Source organism: Tasmannia lanceolata, unplaced genomic scaffold, assembly GCF_043159265.1.
Source record: "Tasmannia lanceolata isolate RefF3 unplaced genomic scaffold, GAP_Taslan_0.1 ptg000005l, whole genome shotgun sequence".
In the NCBI taxonomy this organism is placed as follows: Eukaryota; Viridiplantae; Streptophyta; class Magnoliopsida; order Canellales; family Winteraceae; genus Tasmannia; species Tasmannia lanceolata.
In genome coordinates, this window is record NW_027518682.1 from 19,346,199 (window position 1) to 19,371,534 (window position 25,336).

General features: G+C 37.7%; 3 protein-coding genes across 3 annotated transcripts; 2 read left to right on the top strand and 1 right to left on the bottom strand.

Moving 5' to 3' along the window:
• Nucleotides 1-2,063: 2,063 nt before the first annotated feature.
• Nucleotides 2,064-8,497, bottom strand: LOC143876795 (glutamate decarboxylase 4-like). The gene is made up of 7 exons (XM_077378489.1): nt 8,341-8,497; nt 5,682-5,886; nt 4,891-5,091; nt 4,281-4,495; nt 3,790-4,043; nt 3,526-3,578; nt 2,064-2,654 (listed from the first exon to the last, which is right to left on the bottom strand). The coding sequence occupies exons 1-7, from the start codon at nt 8,433-8,435 to the stop codon at nt 2,163-2,165; spliced, it is 1,515 nt and encodes a 504-aa protein (XP_077234604.1). The 5' UTR covers nt 8,436-8,497; the 3' UTR covers nt 2,064-2,162.
• A 4,453-nt stretch (nt 8,498-12,950) lies between these two features.
• Nucleotides 12,951-18,314, top strand: LOC143877855 (protein NRT1/ PTR FAMILY 8.3-like). Its single transcript, XM_077380130.1, has 5 exons — nt 12,951-13,131; nt 15,213-15,321; nt 15,410-15,627; nt 15,799-16,355; nt 17,255-18,314. The coding sequence occupies exons 1-5, from the start codon at nt 13,081-13,083 to the stop codon at nt 18,075-18,077; spliced, it is 1,758 nt and encodes a 585-aa protein (XP_077236245.1). The 5' UTR covers nt 12,951-13,080; the 3' UTR covers nt 18,078-18,314.
• Nucleotides 18,315-21,041: 2,727 nt separating this feature from the next.
• Nucleotides 21,042-25,094, top strand: LOC143876796 (protein NRT1/ PTR FAMILY 8.3-like). The gene is made up of 5 exons (XM_077378490.1): nt 21,042-21,289; nt 22,359-22,467; nt 22,556-22,773; nt 22,905-23,461; nt 24,040-25,094. Exons 1-5 carry the CDS (start codon nt 21,062-21,064, stop codon nt 24,857-24,859), a joined length of 1,932 nt encoding a protein of 643 aa, XP_077234605.1. The 5' UTR covers nt 21,042-21,061; the 3' UTR covers nt 24,860-25,094.
• Nucleotides 25,095-25,336: the final 242 nt, after the last annotated feature.

Genomic DNA, 25,336 nt, shown 5'->3' on the forward strand with positions numbered 1-25,336 from the left:
TCCGGGTTGGTCCTCTGACCCTTTTCTTTCTTGTCTGTACTCTTGTGCAGCGCAGGACTCAACCAGCCCCTCAGTCGTGGCTCGTTAGTTCGGACCACCCAGCCCTACCATAACCTGTTACCGATTTTAGGCCTAACACTATCCATACTATCATTGTAAATATTTATTGAAGAAAATGCTCTTAGAAATGTTTGGCAATTTGGGTTCTTCTAACAGCATGAAACAAATCTCCTTTAACTCTTTGTAAATAAATAAGTTTCGAATTTAATGTACTTTTCTTCTAAAAAACTAAATCTACAAGATGTTTACTGGAGAATGTAGCAGGTTAAAATTAGATGATTGGGTAATCTATGCCCTTGTTATGAATTGTTCTGAATCTTTTTTATTTTTTAAAGACATGATAATATTGACATTATCACTTTCTAAATCTTTCGATCTGATTTATATATTTCTATCATCAAAGTCCTGATTGTGAGAGTTCATGCCAATATTCACAACTTATATGTAATTGAAGCTTACAATAATTTTAAGAGGAATTATAGATACAAGGGCCCTCTTTATGCAAGGGCTAAAGAAGGGCTCTGGAATACATCCACGTCATTTAGTGCAACTGAATTCAGTTTCTCAACCGAATTTTAAAATGATGTGGATCTATTCCAGGGCCCTTCTCCGGCCCTTGCATAAAGAGGGCCCTTGCATCTATCATTCCTCTAATTCTAATAATGAAAAATCCAAAAAATTACTCCTGAAACACAATAGTATAAGAGATTTGATCTCTGATAGTGTTTTCAGCTCAGTATGTGAAATCTAGGGAGAATCTTGCTAATCCTCTCTCCAATGGCCTAGGAAGAGGGTTGATTACAACATCTAGGGGAATAGGTTTAAAGTTTATTCAAGCTGTAAATAATAATAATGCAACATAGTATTGATAACCTAGGCTCAGTGAAATATAAAACTATTTGAAAAATGGGCATATGTACTGCAAATTTTAATCAAATTTGTTCTTTTATCCATTCCTACAATGTTTGATGCCCACTCCCTTCGGGTGCATTGAAATGTATGTGACCCTTCATGTAGTATGCTAGCCAACTCAACCCTTGCACTCAAATTCTTACACGAGAGCTTGGTGGGAGAGTACAAAATCACACAAAAACTCAATTGAAGATTGCTGATAGCCTTAAAAGAGTTTTGCATGAGAAGGGTTAGACAAGTGGTTAACCCAGTAGTTTAACCTGAGACACCAAGACTAGTATTTTTAATTAAATACTTTTCTTGTTTGGTTTGGCATACTTAACAATGTTGAAGCTAGCCAATTAAGTAGATCAAATACTCACTGCATAGAGTGCAAATTTTCTACTTTAGATATCTTCATCATTTAAGGGTTCAATTAACCCTAGGTTATTTGATCTAGGTTTATCCTAATAAGTGTTTGTTGGTAATCTTAATATCTGATCGGCTTCCTTCTTGTAGATTTGCCAGTACCAGATTGCTTCACTGATTGATCTAGACTTATCCTATCAGATGTTTATCGATGATCTTAGCATGTGATCAACTTTTTATAGGTTTGTCAATATCAAATTGCTTCATACTAATTTTGGAATACCTAATTCCTGAAAGAGAATTATAGAGATAACTCCAGGTCTCGAAATTACTTGTGAATCAAAAGTAGGACTTAATGAATTTTAAAAGCATTATGATAATGGAGACTTAAGTGCATTAATCCTAATTGGTAATGCAAACCAAATCAAGCATACAAATTAAGTCTGACTTGATTGAATGTCAAAGATGGTGCTACCTAAATCAGGCACATGAACTTTGTCACTTGTAGAGATTATGAAAAAAGGAAAAAATAATAGAGAAAAGTGTTTCTGATCACGTGCGCAGGGAGCTCCCTGTGCACAAGTGGCTTAAAAAGCCACCGATTGGTTCATATGGCCGGTCCACCTCTGCGGGGTCCACAAAAAGCGACCAATCGGTGGCTTTTTAAGCCACTTGTGCGCAGGGAGGGAGCTCCCGTGCGCAGAAACACTTTTCTCATAATAATAAGGTAACTACAATGTATCTTTTTGATAATTTAAAGGGTATTTCTTTTATTTTAGTCATGACATAGTTAGCAAGTATTTGCACCATACATGCATATATTTTATGTTGAGCATCTATGTTTAACAAGCTCCTTTAGTCTTGCCACCGAGCAGTAATACCTCGGTTCTCTCTGTCTCCGATTCTTGCTTCCAGTACACAGCAATTGGCACTTGTGAAACGCCTTCACCCACATTGTCATTTTTCAATTCCACTGTAAATTTGAACCTTGGAACAGGCATGGCAAGTGGAGCATCTAACTCCTTCAATGCGGCTCCCATGTGGGAGAGCAGCTTCTCGACCAGCCCTCGTCCAAAGTCCTCTCGAATGACCACTCGAAGAACAGTCATGTATTCGATGTTAGCCGGCATCGTGTAAGCCGGCACAATCCATCCGTAGTTCCTCAGAGCCTTTGAGAGCTTGAAGGCCAAGCTATTCTCCTTGTCTTTGAATGAAAAGGCCACCACGGGTACTCCTTTATCTTTGGAGATCATGTCAAAACGCCCAGTTCTCTCTAGCCCTTCTCGTAGAACCCTAGCACTCTCCATGCAGTTTTGCATCACATTCTTGTAGCCCTGCACCAAACACATGGTGAGAGAAGCTCATGATTTAAGTAAGCTATCTTCATTTGAATAATCATCACATAATGTATTTCAAGGAAATGATATTTACTCTCCCTTGCTTTAGTAATGGTGCCTCTCCTTAATTGCAGGTTTCTAATTGGAAAAAAAAAGTGCTAAAAACTCATACTATTTGTTACGATTCTCTTCTAACTGTTACTTTTAGGCCTCACATTTGGGGAATGGAGCTGATCGGGTTTGTTGTTCTGATCAGTGAACACAAATCCAGCCCACTGTCATTGATCAGATTCCGTCAAGAGAGGCTAAACCATTCATTTTTTTAATGTATGGAAACTATTTATATATCTTAAATTCATACTGATTGGTAGGAAAATGGCCTCTACGTTCTTATTGAATCTGCAGCGACTCATTTGAGTTCACTAGTTTCGACCCACTTTCAAGTCCAGTTGTGTTTTCAAGTTTTGGACAATTTTGCTACAATCTGCAAAAATCAAGGCATTGAACCATGGCCCCTTTGAACTGGAAATGGGGCAACAAGGTCTCACATCACATTGTGATGGCAGGTTACACAGCCAATAACATATTGGTTCGCCAAGGAGTGGAGCCCTTTTAGTTCAAAATAACCAAAATGAAAAATCAGAGCAAGAGAATGCTGAGATTCATGCCGGAACATCCACTTTCCATTTTTAAGAGTATGTTTTCTCTTGCGTACTCTGCCAATTCTTGATTGTCATTGTTTCTATTCAATGAAAGTTGTAGTTTAAAAATGAAAATTGATGGATGTTGTATCTACTCTGTCTTCATTTACTAAAATACTATTACTTTTCCCTCATAGAAGAAGAAGATTCTAGAGATAGTACATCACCTCGAAACCCATTCGTAGGAACTGATAGTACTGAGCTATGATCTGACTGGATCCTGCACAAGCACCATCAAATTACATTATTTTTTTTTTCCTTTCAGTTCTGGATTTGGTTGATGAAACAGTGGTAAGTTTCACTTGCGGAGAAGCTTCAATATTAGTGTCCAAGGCCTTTATTTCCCATATAATAGCATTGCCATGAATTGAAAGGTTAGGATTTTATCAGCCTTTGGTTTACTTACATGTAACATTTGCTTTCTTTCATACCTTTGGAGAAATTAAGGGTGAATGTTGGTTGATCAGATCCAAGATAGTTGATGTGGAAGATGAGTTCATCTGGTAAATCTTCTTTGCTCCTCCAAACCACCCAACCAACTCCAGCATAAACGAGGCCATACTTGTGTCCACTGACATTGATGCTCTTCACTAATGGCAGCCGAAAATCCCATTCCAGTTCTGGGTATAGGAATGGCGCTATGAATCCACCACTCGCCGCATCAACGTGGATCGGTGTATTCCATCTGTACAAAACGTTAAAAACCACATTATCTATATCCATAGTCTATTTAGGAGGGCTACTTAAAATCAATTTAGTATGCTTGGGGTGGAGGGATGAACAGACCAACCCTCTCTCCCCCATTAAAATTATAAAATTCAATCTTAATATCTTTTCCTAGAAACGTGAAATTTGATCTACGCCCGTCTGCCTATGTTTTCCCTTGCTATTTGCACATCTGAAGAGAAGGCTTTTCTTGTACCCAGTTTTCTTGTTCTTTTTCATGAGAAGACTGTTTAGAAGCTTGACGTCTTCGAATTCACCGTTGAGAGTTGAACCAAGGATGGCTGCAACGCAGATAGTGTTCTCATCCACCATTTCCACTGCCTTTACAGGATCCATCACGTAGTAACCCTCACTCAGCTTCACTTCCTTCAATTCCACCTCGAAATACCTTGCAAATTTCTCCCAACAAACCTACGCCAAGTTCATCATTATCATCAATATACAAGGAGAAGGATTTTAACTTATAAACCTCTAATCTGTAAAATATTACCAATTAGTCATAAAAAAACATGATTTAACCTGACAATTCAACTTAAAAAAAATCATTTCAGTCATCTTAACATTCATTAGATGCTATGAACATTTCCTTAAACCATTCTCGTTTTCCGGGAGTGTGTGAAACACACAACAGAATTGCCTAAAACTAGTCCACTTTGCTTTGGAAAATCAGCAAAAACTGCCTCTTGAAAGTGGAGACATTGAGAAATGGGAGGAGCAATTACGATTTTGACACGAAAATTATGATATTTGAAGTGATTTAAGGCGATTCCACAACATTCACAGTGTGTAATGCACCCAATATATACCTGGACATTGGCACCCGTAACAATGTTGGGCTTGTCATAGGGTTTCCCCTCGGCCTTTCTCTTATTCTGCCATTTTCTCTTGAATGCTAATCCAGCCAACATGATTGCTTCCGAAGACCCCACCGTCCCTACTCCAACTGATGCCTCTTGCTTACCCATGGGGGCGTTGAAGAGATGAGCTATCATATTCACACACCGGTTCTACAAGAGCAACATAAGCGAAGTGATATAGCTAAAATTGTTGCAGATCAAGAAAATTATTGCAACGTCCAAAAAGGCCAGACTCAAGGGATTTCAGGATGGATTCTAAGTTACACAAATTTAGATGTTCATAACTTTGTCATTTGAAATTGAAATCAAGCAAATTTATGCCTATGTTACGCTCTGGATTTCCTATTTCAAATGAAATAGAGCTCACCCTAGATTTCTCTAGATGAGACTTTAGTTTGTTTTCTTTGGACCGTAAGCTATGGATTTCAGGATGGATCAAGACCTCGCTTAGTTTTAGGCACTGGTAGACATAAACTTGAACATGGATATAGTTAACTCGTACCATGTGAGACCAAGGTTTATATTGACAAGTTAAACATATGGCCCAACTAGAGAAATCTAGGGTGAGCTCTAGGATTTTAGTCAAATCAACCCCAACTCGCCAAGTCAAAACTTAGTCAATCCGAGTTTATAAACCTCAATGAAGATTGGGTTTTTGTCCTGCACATTGGCCTATGACGGGCTAGTTTCTTTTCTACTTCTAATGTGTTTAGCTTCACTTGATTTTTAAGGGTACTCACCTGAAGCTCTGTGGTGACCGGGTACTCGTCCATGTCTACATAGTTTTTGTTGATGGCTTCCAGCATCAGTTTATTGCACTCTGGTTCCATCCATGTCGTAACAAAGGAAGCTAAATTAAGCCTCGGATTACCATCTAATAATAACTCGTCGTGGATTATCTCATATGCCGCCTCCTTTGGAATTGATTTCTGTGGCATTGTAAATCTGAAAACCATCCGTTTCCCACACACAAAGTAACGAAAAAATCACTATCAATATCCCAATCATAGGGAAAAAATTAAAACATTAGTAAGAGATGGTCTTATGATGCTTTAGGGATTAATAGAATCTGGATTGAATCTGATAGTCTGAAGTAAAATAGTGATGCTTCTTATAATATAAAAGAAGGGATTTGCTAGCATCCATCGCAAAAGGCATTTCGCAGATGATCTGTCGCATGTCAGAGCAGCCACAGAGGCTCACTTTTCAGCAGATTTTGTCATCATTCATGCTGTGGCTACTCTGACATGCGACAAACTATATGCAAAATGCCTTTTGCAATGGACACTAGCAAATCTCGTGAAAGAAATAACAAATATACTTCATGGATTTTGTTATTACCATGGTTTTAAATTTCGACAGAAATCCCAAATTTCGGACCGAAATCACTGAAACCGAAATTTGGTGAAATTAGAAATTTCGCCATTTACCAAATTTCGTCTGAAATTTCAGTTTTTCAGAAGTCTGAAACTGGTACCAAAATCGAAATTTTAAACCTTGGTTATTACTCACATTTTCAGGGAAGATAATCTTGTTGCGGACACCTTGGCCAATAATGCTTATGATACCAAAATTAATCTATTCAACTGGGATTAGGCCGGTGTTCAATCAGTTAAAACCGAACCGAATGAGCCAAAATTAACTGAAACCGAAAATTTTCAGTTACCTAAAAACTAAAACCGAAACCGATTTATAGGATAACCGAAAAATACGGTTCGGTTTTCGGTTAGTTCGGTAAAAACCGAATGGTGATTTTGACACAAAATACAAAATGCACAGATTTGATGAAAAGTAAAGAGACACTAATCACCTAATATGAAGTGATACATTCACATGTTTGCCTGATCCCTTCTCCTTCTCCCTTTCCTTTTCCTTCGGATCCAAGCCCTAATAGCGGCTGAATGTGGGATTGCCGTATTGGGTATCGATGGAGCCATGGCCGAAGTGGGTTTCTAAAAATGAGAAACGAAAACTTGGAAGAAACACCCAAATAACTTTGCTAGAACTAAAATTTGGGTTTTCATATGCAGACCTTCCTAAATCAGCCCTTTGTTAAACTAGCCCTTTCGTTGTTATCTGCATACCTTCCTCTACAAGTCACATGGGTTGTCATAAGTCTCATAATTTTTTTGAAGAATGTGAAAACCAGCCCATGGTTTTGAGAAAGGTTTAAAATTTCGGTTTAGGTACTGATTTCGGACCTTGAAATTTCGGTCGAAATCTGGTACAAAAATCGAAACAAATATTTTATTCATTATTAAATTTCGTGAAATATTAAATTAATTATAAAAAAACAGATTTTTTGGGTCAAATTTCGGAAAAACCGGAATTTCCGAAATTTCGGCCGAAATAAATGACCATTTCGGTTTTTGGTGGTTTCGGTGTCGGTCTCCACCGAAATCCGAAATTTCGAATTTCGGTCGAAATTTAAAACCATGGTTTTGAAGAAAAGTACTCAAAAGCTGCCAAAAGTCAAAAGCATTATTAATTTAATATAAAAACAAATGAGTAAAGGCTAACGAGGACAAACAAAAGAGGAAATCTTTGCAAAAGCCAAAAGCCACTATCTTTTGGATTAAAGACAAATCGGTTTTTCGGATAAACCTAATTTATTTTTTTGGGTAACCGACACCGAAACTGAAAACCGAATGACGAGTTGATTCAAAACCGAAACCGAACCAATTATCCAAAAAACTGAACCAAAATAACCGAATTAGATTGGTTCGGTTCGGTTTTCGGTTATATCCGAATAATGAACACCCGTAGATTAGGGTACCCTCCCCAAAAACTCTAGAGGTGATGTTAGATGTGACCAATATATTATGTATCCTTCATATTCGCACAAAATAAATATTGCTTGTTTTTCTTTAAAAAGGGGTTTTATGTTCTCTTGTATCTTGATGGGTTAGAGGCAAGGTTCTATGTCCTCCTCTTGTAACTATTTTTTTTTTCTTATCAATAAGACATAAGGTGCCGCACCAAGTTCCTCCATAAATTCCGGGTTAATTAGGTAAACAAATAAAATAATAAAAAGAAGGTCGGCGATATTTCCACCCTTTTTTCACCATTCCCACCTCTTTTGTTTGTCTTCTCCTAAAAATAACTGCATTCTTAACCTTGTCTTTGTTTTCTTTTCCTGAAAATAAAGTAATTTTCAGGGAAAGACTAAAAAAAGTTGGAGGAAATATCATCTCCCTGAGACTGATTATGACCTATTTAGATGAATATCCTTTTAAATTGAAGGTCTTACTAGATAAAACTTGAATTGTGGTGGTTCAAGCTACTTTTTTCCATGTCTAAACAAACAATGAGAAAGAAGAAATTCTGGAAAAAATTTCTCTTCCAAAAACTTCCTGCAAACCAAACAGTGCCTGAAAAAGAAACCATAAAAAACAATACCTTGGTAGGGGATCTCTGACATATCTGGAAGCGAAAACAGAGTTAATGACGGCAGAGGAGTCTTCTTCTTGGGGTAGAATGATTGTGAGAACCATGGTTTTAGACTTTTAGTACCTGAAGCCCATTCAATCAATTGCTAGAAATGTTTATATATATACAAGTACGTGAAGTACTTGGTATGGTACATACGATTCTTTGTGCATTGCTTGCTTGCTTGCCTTGCTTTTGGAGGTAATCACACATTACAAGGACTGAATTGTTATTTTAATATTGCGGCCCTTCTAATGATCCTTTGCTTTTAAGAACAGTCATGTTGTTTCTTTACGTATCCATAGATTCCTTTCCACAGTTTTCTGCTGGTTTTTGTTTCATGATGCCCGTAAAGAAGTTATAGATGTGATCTAGTATCACTCTCCTTCCTTTTTTTTTCGCACCGATATGACTTGATCTAGTGGGCTATCATGTGGGACCATAGTACAAAACCACCAAATGTAACTATCTCAACCATTAAATCAGTGGCCTGTAGTTGGACTTTGCATAAAAAGTGAGCAACAAAGTGTAACATTTCAGATTAAATAGGCAAAATTTGGCATTGATTGAATGGCTAGGATTGCTTAATCATTGGGGTATTGGGATATGACCCATTCACGCTGTGGGCCACTAAGTTAACGGCCATGATCACTATGCATATGTGATATTTATATAGTGAATTAGTTACACTGAATACGAAATCACTTTGATTGGAATTGTTGTGATATTACGAGCATGCGTACACATACGGCAAACTATGGTTTCTATGTGCAGTAATGCATCTCCATATATAGCTCTTTTTTTCTTCTTTTCTTGTCTTTTTTTATAGGGATAATTACATTTACACCTCCTGGCCAAATTCTACTTTGGTCCCCGCGGTATCGACTTCACGAAAAACACCCTCTCATCTTTCCGTGGAGTTTTCTAACGTGACGGAGAGGAGTAAATTACTATAATGCCCTCATCTTTCTATGGGGTTTTTTAACGTGACGGAGTGGACAGAGCGGAGGAAATGACTATAATGCCCTCGTCCTCCCCAACTAAAAATTAAGGTTTTCATATGTGAAAACTTAAAATTAGGGTTTCATTCAAACCCTTGTTTATTTATCAACGTAAACCCTCGATGTAGGAGTTTTATTTGTCTTCATTCACATCATTATCATAATTTGCACAGAAACCCTAATATTTTAGGGCTTTTTTTGTTTTTATCAATGTTTTTTTCTTGAAATGTGGGTTTGATGGGGTGGGGTTTCATTGTGTGCGGTGGAGTGAAGAAGAGAATCTCTCTCTCTCTCTCTCTCTCTCTCTCTATATATATATATATATATATATATATATATATATATATATAGGGATAATTATATATATATGAGCTTGCAGTTCCTGCGGGTGCCCTCAGCTAAGCTTAGCTGCGGTGGCTCTTTAAAAACATAGGGGCCCCACATTGTTAGGATGATCTGAAGCATTCATTTGAAAGGCCACATCATAGATAGGGTGTGTACAAAAAATCAGATCCATTGGATCATCCTAACCCCTCCAAAAGTGGGGGCAAAAATGGGCAGATTTGTGGACAAAATGTGTCTATCCATTTTTGCCCCTACTTTTGGAGGTGTTAGGATGATCCAATGGAGCTGATTTTTTGTACACACCATATCTATGATGTGGCCTTTCAAATGAATGCTTCGGATCATCCTAACAATGTGGGGCCCCTATGTTTTTAAAGAGCCACCTCATATAAGCTATATGAGGGCACCCTTAGGAACCATTTTCTCTCTCTCTCTCTCTCTCTCTATATATATATATATATATATATATGAGAGAGAACATTTCCTACACACTTGTGTAGGTAAGTTACCTACACACTAGCTTAAAATACAGTGGGGGCCCACATTATTTGGGTGATCCAAACAATTCATTTGAATGATCCTCACATAGATAGGGTGTCCACAAAAAATCAGATCCATAGGATCATCCTAACCATTCAAACTATGGAAGCAAAAAATGGACTAATTTGTGAAGGTTTATACATGTCCATTTTACCTCCACAAATCGTAGGGTTGGGATGATCCTATGGATCTGATTTTTTGTGGACACCCTATCTATGTGAGGACCATTCAAATGAATTATTTGGATCACCCAAACAATGTGGGCCCCCACTGTATTTTAAGCTAGTGTGTAGGTAACTTACCTACACAAGTGTGTAGGAAATGTTCTCTCATATATATATATATATATATATATATATATATATATATATATATATATATATATATATATATGAGGAAAGTGTTTCTACTCGGCCGAGTAGAAAAGCTTATCTACTCCTCCCTTTAAAAAGTACAGTGGGCCCACACATTGTGGATGATCCAAAGCATTCATTTGATAGGTCTTATCATAGATAGGGTGTGCCCAAAAAATCAGCACCAAAGGGTCATCCTAGCCCTTCGTTTTGTTGGGCCTTGTAGAAACAAAATGGACGCACTGTGTAAGATGCGTAAGATGCGTCCATTCTGTTTCTACAAGGCCCAACAAAACGAAGGGCTAGGATGACCCTTTGGTGCTGATTTTTTGGGCACACCCTATCTATGATAAGACCTATCAAATGAATGCTTTGGATCATCCACAATGTGTGGTCCCACTGTACTTTTTAAAGGGAGAAGTAGATAAGCTTTTCTACTCGGCCGAGTAGAAACACTTTCCTCATATATATATATATTTTAAAGGGAGAAGTAGATAAGCTTTTCTACTCGGCCGAGTAGAAACACTTTCCTCATATATATATATATATATATATATATATATATATATATATATATATATATATATATATATATATATATATATATGAGGAAAGTGTTTCTACTCGGCCGAGTAGAAAAGCTTATCTACTTCTCCCTTTAAAAAGTACAGTGGGACCACACATTGTGGATGATCCAAAGCATTCATTTGATAGGTCTTAACATAGATAGGGTGTGCCCAAAAAATCAGCACCAAAGGATCATCCTAGCCCTTCGTTTTGTTGGGCCTTGTAGAAACAGAATGGACGCACTGTGTAAGATGCGTAAGATGCGTCCATTCTGTTTCTACAAGGCCCAACAAAACGAAGGGCTAGGATGACCCTTTGGTGCTGATTTTTTGGGCACACCCTATCTATGATAAGACCTATCAAATGAATGCTTTGGATCATCCACAATGTGTGGGCCCACTGTACTTTTTAAAGGGAGGAGTAGATAAGCTTTTCTACTCGGCCGAGTAGAAACACTTTCCTCTATATATATATATATATATATATATATATATATATATATATATATATATATATATATATATATATATATATATATATATATTCTTTTGTTTTTGTGGTTCAGAAATGGGTCGAGGGTGGAAGAAAGAGGGTTTCAAAAATGAGCAAGATGGCAATGGTGGTGGCGGTAGGAGATGGCGACAACGGTCATGGCCGTGATGAAGGAAATGGCGTAACCCTAATCCCTCTGGAAATGGCATAAAACCAGTGCGAGGGTATTCATGTCTTCAAAATATTAACCATGGTTAGTTTAAGTCATTCCATCAAGTTAAACTAACGGACCGTCAACAGAGGGGGTCTACTTAACAACGTCAGAAAGAAGAGGGGGTGTCTTTGGTGAAATCGATACCACGGGATCAGAAGTGGAATTTGGCCATAGTTGATGGGGTGTAAATGTGATTATCCCTTTTTTATAAGAGCTGATGGGTCTTCCTTAAGACCTTGTTTGGATTACAAAAAAGACATTTCTTATAGAAAATGTTTTCGTTTCCACAATTTAAAAGGAAATGATATGGCAATGGCTTATTTAGAGTTGAAGGTCTCTTTATATAAAAATTGAACTGCGATCTTATTGGAAGCTAGAGAATCTCTTTTTAATATTTTGAAAGATGAAAGAGAAGATTTTTCTTTTCTTTTCTATATTTTGAAAGTGTGACTTGTGTCAAATGACCTTATGAAAATGGGGTTATTTGGCAAAGAAAAAGGTATTCTTCAAGATCATATTAAAAAGAGGGAGTTAGTTGTTATAAAATATAAGGTTTAGGGGGGACTTTCTTATAAATTTTAATTAGAGAGATGAATTGTTCTTATCATAAAAAATTGGTCATCGTTCATCTGTATTGTTGGATATATGGCTCATGATGGAAGCTTCCTGACAACTCTCCCCAATGGAAAGTGAAGTACAAAAAAAAAAATCTTCTCTCTAATTAATATGAAAAATGATAAAAAAAAAATTACTGTTCTTCCAACATAAATTAAACCTTGATGGGACCCTGGAATTGATCAGTCACCATTGATCTTGACGCCTATCTAGTTCTTAATTAATATTGGTTTGGTATTTCTAATCATGAATGAGTTCTATGTAATGGGTTTTAAAATCATAAACTTTAGTAAGATTAATCCCCAATTAAGTAGGAAATTAAAAAATAAAACCATCCCTAATTAAGTATGGTTTTCTTGCACATGGACAGACTTTAGTACCTACCGGTCACGTTTTCAAGGTCGAAGACGGAAGTGGGGCCCACTCAATAACAAACCCCACGATCAAAAGAACCAAATAGTTTTGTTGCAAATATTCATCCATACAAAATTCTCATCTCTCCTCATTATTGCCTCCACAGATTCACCCCAAACCCTAATTTTTGGGAATTATCTTTCGATTACTCTGCTTCCGATTTCGATCGATGGGTTCTCTGGAGGAGGAGAGATTGCTGCTGGAAGATGGAGTTTCAGAGGTCAGGCATCTTTTTCTGTCCTTTTAGGGTTTTTTTTCTTCTTCTTTTTATTTCAATTACAATACCATTTTTCATTAACTTTTTGTTTTGAGTTTCCTCTTTAGACATCCTATTGAAATAGCCGGTCTGGGAATTTTCTATTACAGTTGTTTTTCGTCACATTAATTCCAAATTTATTTCAATTGGGCTTTATTCATTTGATTTCTGTCTGCTGACTTTATTCCATAATTATTCCAATTCTAATCTGTTGGGTTTGATTCATTTAAATTTGATGAATCGCACACCTTGATTTCACTATCACCCATCACTGATCTATTGGGTCTGATATGATTGAATTCATCATGTCCCCTGTATTTAATAAGCATGGCAATCCTTATCAATTGGGAATGATTAATTTGGATTTGTTTCATCCTCCATTTGGCTCTGCTTTGTTTGGTTTCTTTGCCTTTGTATCACAATTTTTTCTGACAAGTGGAAGATTTGATGATTTCTTCTTTTAAGTAATGGCAAAATCTTATTACTAGAACCTTAACTAGTTTTATCTATACATTAGCAATAATTCCTTACTTTCCCCAGGGATGTTTGTGAAGGGGATACATGTTGGATAATAAGATGCTGAACAATCGAAGGTTTTCTCAACCGGGACTACTTTGAGCTGAAGTTTTTTAATATACTTATTATCCCAAATTATCATTTAATAAAATATTTATTATCCCAAATTCAATTAGTTTAATTCGTCAATATGTGCTCGAAGTCATGTTTATGCTTTTAAATTTTAATATTTTGAAGGCAGTCTCACCCCCAACAGCACACACATACACACACAAGTAATGATGCTGATGATGCTGATGCTGATGCTGATGCTGATGCTGATGCTGATGCTGATGCTGATGCTGTTGCTGTTGCTGTTGCTGTTGCTGTTGATGTTGTTGTTGTTGATGATGATGATGATGAACCATTAAAATTAATAACAAACTCATGTCTATATTCTACCTCCTTTTGGTTGGTTAATGTAGCATTTACCACTTCTAGATTCTACCATAAGAGTGTCCCAGTCTTTTGTCAACAGTCAACAGGTCTAAATTTCTTGTTATGACATGGTATATTATTTCTTATTTCCTTCTTGAGTGCTATTTCGTGTGTTTTGTATTGCATATTCTTCTTGAGTTGCCCATGGGGGGCCTGATTTGACAAACTGCTTTACGCTAATAATTTGGACTTTTTGTGCTAGTTGGTGCAGGTTTTGCAAGGTAACTAGTATCAGGATTGTTAGGGTTGATACTTATGTTGGCCTATGCTCTGTTATTGTAGAAGGTTTAGCCATATAATGCGTAATATTATTCTGATTGCTGGACTATGTGGAAATTCAAGTTAATAAATTATAACTCGTAAAAGTTTGTAATACTCAGCAATTTGGGCATACCTACATTATATTTTTGTTTTTGAGCCCTGCGTAAACCTGTCCATTGAACAGTCCCATTTCATCCTGTAAATAAAGATACCTAAAAATTCTCGGATATTCGTTGTTAAATTACTACAACGAAAAGAGCATTCATAAAAAGCTGGTATATGTTATTTAGGAGTGAATACCTGAGTTGATAAGAGGTGGCTTGATTGCATGCATTCTCCATGGACTATAGATATCCAGCATCAAACTGGTGATGCTTTATAACTCTGAGGTATTGCACTAAGAGAGCCTATATTATCCATACCATCTAACATCCAATGCCAGTCTAGAGCTGAGCACTTTTGTGGATTTTCATGTCTGAAGTTGCATATCTAAGAAACCCTTGAACTCCAAATTTCAATTGTTTGATGTTATGTATCTCTCACTATGTTTTGTAACTTATGGTTATAGTTTCTTGGGGGCATGGTTTTAAATTTAGGCCGAAATACCGAAATTTCGGATTTCAGTTGGGACCGAATCCGAAATCACCAAAATCCGAAATTTAAATCCATGCTTGGGGAAAGTGCTTTTTGAATGTCATTTCCTAGTGAATTGGGAATGTTTGATTACTTCCCCTATATCTGATGTTCCTTTTTAGCGTTTTCTTTTGATAATTTTTCTTTTCGGATCTCAGCATGAAGATAGTAAAGGTCCATATACGGGAGATCGTTCAGTTGACATTAATGGAAAGCCTGTCTTGAGGAACAAAACTGGCAACTGGAGAGCATGCCCATTCATTCTAGGTATTCCTCTACCCAACGACTGCTCAGACGGCCATATATCTGGCAGAAATCATTTTGGTGCTAAAGATAGTAATATCATAAAATGCAGGAACTGAATGCTGTGAGCGTTTGGCCTACTATGGAATTGCAACAAATCTTGTCACTTATCTCACCAACATTCTACACGAAGGAAATGTCTCCGCTGCCAGAAATGTTACCACTTGGTCTGGTACCTGCTACCTCGCACCCCTGCTTGGAGCTGTTTTAGCAGATGCATATTGGGGGAGATACTGGACAATTGCAGTTTTCTCCACAATTTACTTCCTTGTATGTATAAACCATCATTGAAATTTTGCACCAGTTTGCATTACTATTCAAGCCTACATTGTAGTATGATCTCCAATTTCCTATTTAATTATATAAAGCAACTACTATTTACCTCTCTTTTTGTACTTTTTTATTTTGAATGTTGCCCCTCTTTTTTGTACTTGTATACAGGGAATGGGCACATTGACACTTTCAGCATCAGTTCCTGCATTGAAGCCCCCCTCTTGTGTGGGATCTGTTTGCCCTGAAGCAAGTGCAGCTCAGTATGGTGTATTTTTTCTTGGTCTCTATTTGATTGCACTTGGGACTGGTGGTATCAAACCTTGTGTGTCATCTTTCGGAGCAGATCAGTTTGATGACACTGATCCTAAAGAGAGAGTGAAAAAGGGTTCTTTCTTCAATTGGTTTTATTTCTCCATCAACATTGGTGCTCTTATATCAAGCAGTTTTCTAGTGTGGATCCAAGATAATGCGGGATGGGGCTTAGGGTTTGGCATTCCAACATTGTTCATGGGCCTGGCCATTGGAAGTTTTTTCTCAGGAACACCTCTTTATAGGTTTCAGAAACCGGGAGGAAGCCCTCTTACGAGAATGTGCCAGGTTGTGGTTGCATCTTTTCGTAAGTTGAATGTAGATGTCCCTCATGACAGTTCTCTTCTATACGAACTACCGGACAAAACATCCGCGATTGAAGGGAGTCGGAAGCTGGAGCATAGTGATGAACTCAAGTATTTTTCGTCTTAAACTTCTTTACTGAAAACACAACTTTCAACTCTCAATCACTATTTGTATGCTAATCTGTAAACGTAGTTGCCAAACACTTACGAGTCGTACGAGTCAACTCCTGAGTCGAGTTGAGCCGTTGGGCTTTCGAGGCAAGTCGCATGGTTGACCCACATATTGTTAAACGCTTACTAGTTGTCTTTCAAACTCTTACTAGTTGTCTGAGTCAACTCCCAAGTTAAGTCGCTGGGCTTTCAAGCGAGTCACATGGGTGACTTGCCTCTATTGAAGACTCATCTGAGTCGGATGGTAACTCTAATAAGTCGCTGGGAGTCGACTCGGAAAAATAAGATTCTTATGAGTCTAGTCGCTGGCCTGCTGAGCCTGGGTTTTCTTGTTTTGATGGTTTAGAACTTAGAACTTGGAGCTTAGAACTTAATTGTTTTGTGCATGTGAGTTACAAGCATATAGTTATTTATATTTTTGGCTTAGTGTTTTATCTATGTGCTATTGGCTTATATTTTTTACATGCTTCATCTTTTGATATATAATTATATTTTTTTCAACTAAATTTCTGTAAACTGGAGTCACGAGTTATAAAATTAAGAAATCGAGTCACGGGTTGACAACTATGCCCTTAAAGAGTTAGATACAGTGTCAACTAAATGCATCATCTTGTAAACCTAGTGGAAATGAATCTTCCAGACGCTTAAACAAAGTACTTCACTTTTCACTTTTGTGGTGAGGTTGCTAATTTAGCCCTTTTTTTTTCCAGCCATGGATTCAAATAAGATATTCATTCAATTGAAATGTATCTTTAGACTTTAGTGCAGATGATGGTTCTCTTCTGTATTTTGGACACCATGTAAAGCCTTACAAATTTAACAATTGGCATATGCTCCAGGTTCCTTGACAAAGCTGCTACAGTGTCAGATCTTGATGTTAAGACCGCCAACTTCTCCGATCCTTGGAAACTCTGCACTGTCACACAGGTGGAGGAACTTAAGATACTGGTTCGAATGTTCCCCATCTGGGCTACTGGCATAGTGTTCTCCGCTGTTTATGCACAGATGTCTACCATGTTTGTGGAACAAGGGATGGTCTTAGATACCAAACTCGGTTCTTTCACTATCCCTCCCGCATCGTTGTCAACATTTGATGTAATCAGTGTAATTTTGTGGGTTCCAATCTATGATCGAATTCTTGTCCCAATAGCAAGGAAGTTCACGGGAAAGGAGAGAGGTTTCTCAGAGTTGCAACGAATGGGTGTTGGCCTATTCATTTCTATATTATCCATGACAGCGGCTGCACTAGTAGAGATCAAGCGTTTGGAGATTGCAAAGGCCCATGATTTAATACACATAGATACTGCGGTACCCATGAGTATATTCTGGCAAATACCTCAGTATTTCTTGATTGGCGCTGCAGAAGTGTTTACTTTTATTGGTCAGCTTGAGTTTTTCTATGATCAGTCACCTGATGCCATGCGTAGTTTGTGTAGCGCTCTATCACTTCTTACAACTGCACTGGGGAATTACCTGAGTTCCCTTATTCTGACCATTGTGACGTCTGTAACAACCAAAGGAGGGAAACCTGGGTGGATTCCAGATAACTTAAATGAGGGTCATCTCGATTACTTCTTTTGGCTCTTAGCTGCACTCAGTTTCTTGAACTTGCTGGTTTATGTTAGTTGCGCTGCAAGGTATAAAAGCAAGATGGCTTCTTGAGTATTCCTGGAATATTTGTTTGGACTTCACAGTCATTTCTGAGCATAACAAGGCAGTCTCCATATGCTCTGTAATTGCTAAAGTTCCCAATGAAATCTGTAAGTATTTCTTTTTTCAATCCTATACGATTCAACAGTGCCTTTTCGAGGGCTCTGCTCACAGAATGGTATGTCATGACAGTTGTAATGATATAATTTTCAGGACTTAATGTGTTATAAATAGATGCTTTTAAATGCATTATTTCTATGTTAATAACTTTTGGGTGCTGCAGCTGGTCCTTTCTTTAGGAATCACTTGCAGTTTTAGCACTGATCATTTGGCTCCCTGAATGGGTAACTTAATGGCTTAGAAATGAGATTTTGTTTTATTGGTGCAGGATCAAAACTCAAAGTCCCTACCTGTTCATGAGCAGTCATAAAGTTTTCTAGGGATTCTTAGGTTTCAATTTCTGACTGAATTGATGACCAGAAATGATAACTAAAACTACGATTTCATGGTAGTAAAGCCCAATGACCTATGATCGAGAAATGGTGAAGGTGAACAGAGCAGGAAGAAAGCCTACTAATCCTGCTCATAAATCAACTAATTAGGCATTCAATTTGTTGGAGTGGTCCTTTTAAGTCAGTTTGTGTAACAGGATTCTCCGCCCAGCTATAAGTGCACTTCATTGGTCAGAAAGTAGAGACTAAACTCCTTATATTCTTTGGGACGAGACCTTGATCACATTCATAAATCACTAGATTGAAATCAAAGAATGTATGATGGAAACAGAATACCTAGAATTGCTGAAGGTCACTTCTTGAAGAGTAAATTCACAATCCAATTACATGGGCGAGATCAGAGGAAACCTTCAAAGCTCTTATGTTCTGATTTCTCGTCATGCTTGAGACTTAAAAAGAGTGTTGGGCTTTGCTTCAACGTCTATGTTAGAAGATAAAAGTTTTTTCTTTTCTACACTTAAAACATAAAAAACTTAGAACTGATGGTTCTCTGATGTCTGAAACTGTGGAGTTGAACTTATATGGGGGTGGTTGAACATGTTAGGCACAAACGTTTTGCTATAGTTATGACTACTCGTGACTTTTGATACATAGGATATATCCAACGCAAGCAAGTGCTATCAAATGAACGGTTTCGGTTAAATCTAAGGTGGGACCCACAATGCTGTAGTGGACATGAACACATTGTATTACATCCAGGCAAGGGAAATCTTATCATGTACCTTTGTACGTGATGCTCACGCACTACATATAAGTAATGGTTCCCCCTTTAACGACAAACAACACATAATTTGATGCTTATGAATATGATCTTAGACTCTTAGTGAGCAAAACTTCGTGTTTTTAAAACTTTTACAAGAAAAATGTTGATGGTAGCCAATTTTATTGCAAGAAAGAAAAGGGGTCCGATACACTACAGCTCTACAAACAGAAAAAGAAAGTGCAAAGCAATACGTTTGAAACGAAATGCCTCCAAACAACAACAGATTTCAATTTAAAGTTGGATTAGAATAAGGGAAGAGCAGAGTTGAATGGGTTAGCATTACCATGCTAAACTAGGTCTGATTCGCATCCCATGGTAATCAAATTGCCTCCAAACATGGGCTTTCGTCATTTTGCATTTGATTTTTTATCCCCTTATCACGATTCAAAAAAGAATTCTCTCGTTACCAAATCTTTGTTTTATACAGTTATTTTTTGAGAGGAAGTTGGAAGCATTTGGAGACACTACTGAGGAGGAGCGGATATGGAATGCTTGTGGGTGAATTTATCAGCCCCTTTTTTAGTTTTGAACCAATATCATGTTGATCTCGAATTTGCCTAATCACGTTTTGCTAACTATGATTACGAACAGAGATCCCAATACTCATAATCAATCTCAAGAGAACCTCATCTGACAGGGAATTGAATGTATCAATAGCCCCCATCACTAAGAACATTATGGAAAAAAACACTCAATGTGAAGAATTTTATCCGGAATATTCACTGGTTGCCTTGATGCAACACCCTACAACCTGTTTCCTCTGAATGCATCAATTGAGTCAGACTCAACAATGGGGAAAATAATTGGTGAAGATTTTATACGCTCAAAAAGAGCTCACGCTTTAAGTATTAGTCCCCAAACTCCAAGGAAACCCGCAACAGCTATTCCCAAGACAAAGAAATTTCATCCGAAAAGATTTGTTAACAAAAATCAGATCTTTCTGGAGGATAATTAACTAAAAGTTGTATTTAAATAGGGTGTCTCTTGATGGATAATTAGAGGTATTTTCTTTCTTCAAGAAATATAAAAATATAGTTAACGGACAATAAAGCCGGAAGTGTACAGTGCCTACAAAAATTAATAAAACCTCTTCTCGCAATAGAAAATTTTGATCCCAATATATTTTATGAGTGTGATCCTTTTCTTCATGCATGTGAAATTTGTTGCAAATAGCTACATATGATCCTTTGGTTCTACAAGCGCAGCCAATAAATTCAGTCAAACTACGTCAAAAATACCTTGATCGGATGATCCTAGTTCCTTGATCCAGGTTCCTCCAAAGTAAACTAAATTGTTGATGGGACCCTGGAATTGATGGTCACCATTGATCTTGACGCCTTCCTAGTTCTTAATTAATATTCGAACGTTTTCTAATTATGAATGAGTTCTATGTGATGGGTTTTATAATCATAAACTTAGTAAGATTAAGCAATAAAACAATCCCTAACTAAGTACGGTTTTCTGTTATAACTAGAAAATTAAGAAATAAAACTAGGCAGTGATAAATTGACTCCCAAATATCTTAAATGGACCTGTGTGTCTCTCGCTCATCTTTCTCTTTTTCTCTCTCTCTCTCTCTAACCCAAGGAGAGAGAAAGACACAAGGGGAGTCGATTTAAGATATATGGGGGTAGATTTATCACCCCCCTAAAACTACCCCTAATTAAGTACGGTTTTCTTGCACATGGACAGATTTCAAGGTCTAAGACAGAAGTTTCGAAATGGGGCCCACTCAAAAACAGCCCCACTGCCCCACCATCAAAAGAACCGAATACTTCTGTTGCAAATACTTGCATGCAAAAATCTCGGTGAATCTCATCTCATTGCCTCTACAGATTCACTCCAAACCCTCATTTTTGGGAATTATCTTTCGATTACTCTGCTTCCAATTTCGATTGATGGGTTCTCCGTTGGAGGAGAGGTTGCTGCTGGAAGATGGAGTTTCAGAGGTCAGGCATCTTTGTCTGTCCTCTTTGGGTTTTTTCTTCTTCTTCTTTTTCCTCTTTTTTTCTTATTGTTTGCTCTTCTGTTTGATTTTCTGGGTCGAACTCCTCTTTTCCTTTTTTCTTTGCAATACCTTTTTTCATAAACTTTTTGTTTTGAGTTTCCTCTTGAGACATACTATTGAAATAGCTGGTCTGGGAATTTTTTTTTTTTTTAAAGCTTCTATTGCAGTTGTTTTTCGTCACATTGATTCCAAATTAATTTCACGATCCTATCCGTTGGGCTTGATTATCCATACCATCTAACATCCAATGCCAGTCTAGAGCTGAGCACTTTTGCTGATTTTCATATCTGAAGTTGCATATCTATGAACCCATTTAATCCCAAATTTCAATTGTTTGATATTATGTATAGGGAAATGTTATCAACACTACTGTATTTTGATTATGGCGCTCCTCACTTTATCGGAAGTATGGTATGGGCCGCACCATAGGATGATCCAAACCGTCCATTAGATGGGCCACAGCCGAAATAGGTTGTGCCCCAAAAATCATTACCATAGATTGATCCTAACCCTCCGATCTATAGAGGTTTAGGATCAACCCTCTACAGATCGGAAGGTTAGGATCAACCTATGGAAATAATTTTTGGCTGTGGCCCATCTAATGGACGGTTTGGATCATCCTATGGTGCGGGCCATACCATACTTTTTATAAAGTGAGGAGTGCCGTCATCAAAATACAGTAGTGCTGATAACATTTCCCTATGTATGTATAGACTATGTTTTGTAACTTAGGGTTATAGTTTCTTGGGGGCATGGTTTTAAAATTTAGGTCTAAATACTGAAATTTCAGATTTCGGTTGGACTAAATGATATCACCAAAATCCGAAATTTCGGGAAATGTGGCTGAAATTTCGTTGTTTTGGCTATGTCCTCAAAATTTAAATCCATGCTTGGGGGAAGTGCTTTTTGAATGTCATTTCCTGGTGAATTGGGAATGTTTGATAACTGCCCCTACATCTAATTTTCCTTTTTAGCGTTTTCTTTTGATAACTTTTCTTTTCGGATCTCAGCATGAAGGTAGTAAAGGTCCATATACGAGAGATGGTTCAGTTGACATTAATGGAAAGCCTGTCTTGAGGCACAACACTGGCAACTGGAGAGCATGCCCATTCATTCTAGGTATTCCTCTCCGCAACAACTGTTCAGATGGCTATATATCTGGCAGAAATCATTTTGGTGCTAAAGATAATAATATCATAAAATGCAGGGACTGAATGCTGTGAGCGTTTGGCCTACTATGGAATTGCAACAAATCTTATCACTTATCTCACCAACATTCTACACGAAGGAAATGTCCCCGCTGCCAGAACTGGTACGACTTGGTCTGGTACCTGCTACCTCGCACCCCTGATTGGAGCTGTTTTAGCAGATTCATATTGGGGGAGATACTGGACAATCGTGGTTTTCTCCACAATTTACTTCCTTGTATGTGTAAACCATCATTGAGATTTTGCACAAGTTTGCATTGCTATTCAAGCCTACATTGTACTGATCTCCAATTCCCTTTTTAATTTTATAAAACAACTAGTAACTTCTCTTTTTGTACTTATATACAGGGAATGGGCACATTGACACTTTCAGCATCAGTTCCTGCATTGAAGCCCCCCTCCTGTGTGGGACCCGCTTGCCCTGAAGCAAGTGTAGCTCAGTATGCAGTATTCTTTATTGGTCTCTATATGATTGCACTTGGGACTGGTGGCATCAAACCTTGTGTGTCATCTTTTGGGGCAGATCAGTTTGATGACACTGATCCAAAAGAGAGAGTGAAAAAGGGTTCTTTCTTCAATTGGTTTTATTTCTCCATCAACATTGGTGCTCTTATATCAAGCACTTTTCTAGTGTGGATCCAAGACAATGTGGGATGGGGCTTAGGGTTTGGCATTCCAACATTGTTCATGGGCCTGGCCATAGGAAGTTTTTTCTCAGGAACACATATTTATAGGTTTCAGAAGCCCGGTGGAAGCCCTCTTACAAGAATGTGCCAGGTTGTGGTTGCATCTTTTCGTAAGTTGAAGGTAGATGTCCCTCATGACAGTTCCCTTCTGTACGAACGACTGGACAAAACATCCATGATTGAAGGGAGTCGGAAGCTGGAGCATAGTGATGAACTCAAGTATCTTTCTTCTTCAACTTCTTTACTGAAAACACAACTTCCGACCCTCATTCTATGTCACAAATGTCTCCGATATTTTCAAAATATAGCTATTTTATCGCGATATTTTGATAAAATGGCAAAATCCCGATATAATCCTGAAAAAATTTTAAAATATAGCGATATTTTCATTTATCATGATATTTTTTATGATATTTTATTTTTATTTTTTTCTTACTTTATATATCTTTATATATTTTTAAATTATTTTATTTTATTATTTCCTCGCAATGGCGGGAGCCTCCTGCACTGCACTGGGCCGCCCTTTTTTTATTTTTTCCGATATTTGTGACATAGCCCTTAATCACTATTTTTTTCTAAATGCAGCATCCTGTAAACCTAGTGGGAATGAATCTTTCAATCTCTTAAACAAAGTACTTTACTTTTCACTTTTGAGTGTGCTAATTTAGCTTTGTGTTTTTTTGAGCCATGGATTCAAAATCAGATATTCATTCAATTGAAATATATCTTTACTGTAGATTATGGTTTTTTTGTGTCTTTTGGAGCCTTGCAAATTTAACAATTGACATATGCTGCAGGTTCCTCGACAAAGCTGCTACGGTGACAGATCTTGATGTTAAGACAGGCAGCTTTTCCGATCCATGGAGACTCTGCACTGTCACACAGGTGGAGGAACTGAAGATACTGGTTCGGATGTTCCCCATCTGTGCTACTGGCATAGTGTTCTCCGCTGTTTTTGCACAGATGTCCATGTTTGTTGAACAAGGGATGGTCTTAGATACCAAACTCGGTTCTTTCACTATCCCTCCCGCATCATTGTCAACATTTGATGTAATCAGTGTAATTGTGTGGGTTCCAATCTATGATCGAATTCTTGTCCCAATAGCAAGGAAGTTCACAGGAAAGGAGAGAGGTTTCTCAGAGTTGCAACGAATGGGTATTGGCCTATCCATATCTACATTATCCATGACAGCCGCTGCACTAGTAGAGATCAAGCGTTTGGAGATTGCCAAAGCCCATGATGTAATACACGTGGATACTGCGGTACCCATGAGTATACTCTGGCAAATACCTCAGTATTTCTTGATTGGCACTGCAGAAGTGTTTACTTTCATTGGTCAGCTTGAGTTTTTCTATGATCAGTCACCTGATGCCATGCGGAGTTTGTGTAGTGCTCTATTGCTTCTTACAACTGCGCTGGGGAATTACCTGAGTTCCCTTATTCTGACCATTGTGACGTCTGTAACAACCAAAGGAGGCAAACCTGGCTGGATTCCAGATAACTTAAATGAGGGTCGTCTCGATTACTTCTTTTGGCTCTTTGCTGCACTCAGTTTCTTGAACTTGCTGGTTTATGTTAGTTGCGCTGCAAGGTATAAAAGCAAGAGGGCTTCTTGAGTGTTCCTGGAATATTTGTTTGGACTTCACAGTCATTTCTGAGCATAACAAGGTAGTCTACATATGCTCTGTAATTGCTCAAGTTCCTGATGAAATCAATGGACTGGAGGCTTATATTGTTCTAGCAGCGCCAACCTTTTGTTGGCCACTGGTTACAGTTGAGATCACTTCAAGTGAAATTTTCGGGGGCCTGCCTATATGGCCCAATAAATGAATGAGGCACATGCTTGGGCTATGGGCCAAAATTGAACCAACTAGATAATCCTAAGCTTTAGCTAGGTGGCCTACAAATCAACATTTAAAACAAAAATGCTCAATTATTCAAATCTCAAGGCTCGCAATTCTTTTTCTTTTTTGGGCGTAGGTAAGCTGGGATCGAACCTTTGACTAAAGGCTCAAAATTCAACCCCATTTGACATCCTTAAACCGATTTAAATCATATAAATGTCACTAGGGATTTGCTAGGGAGCATGGCAG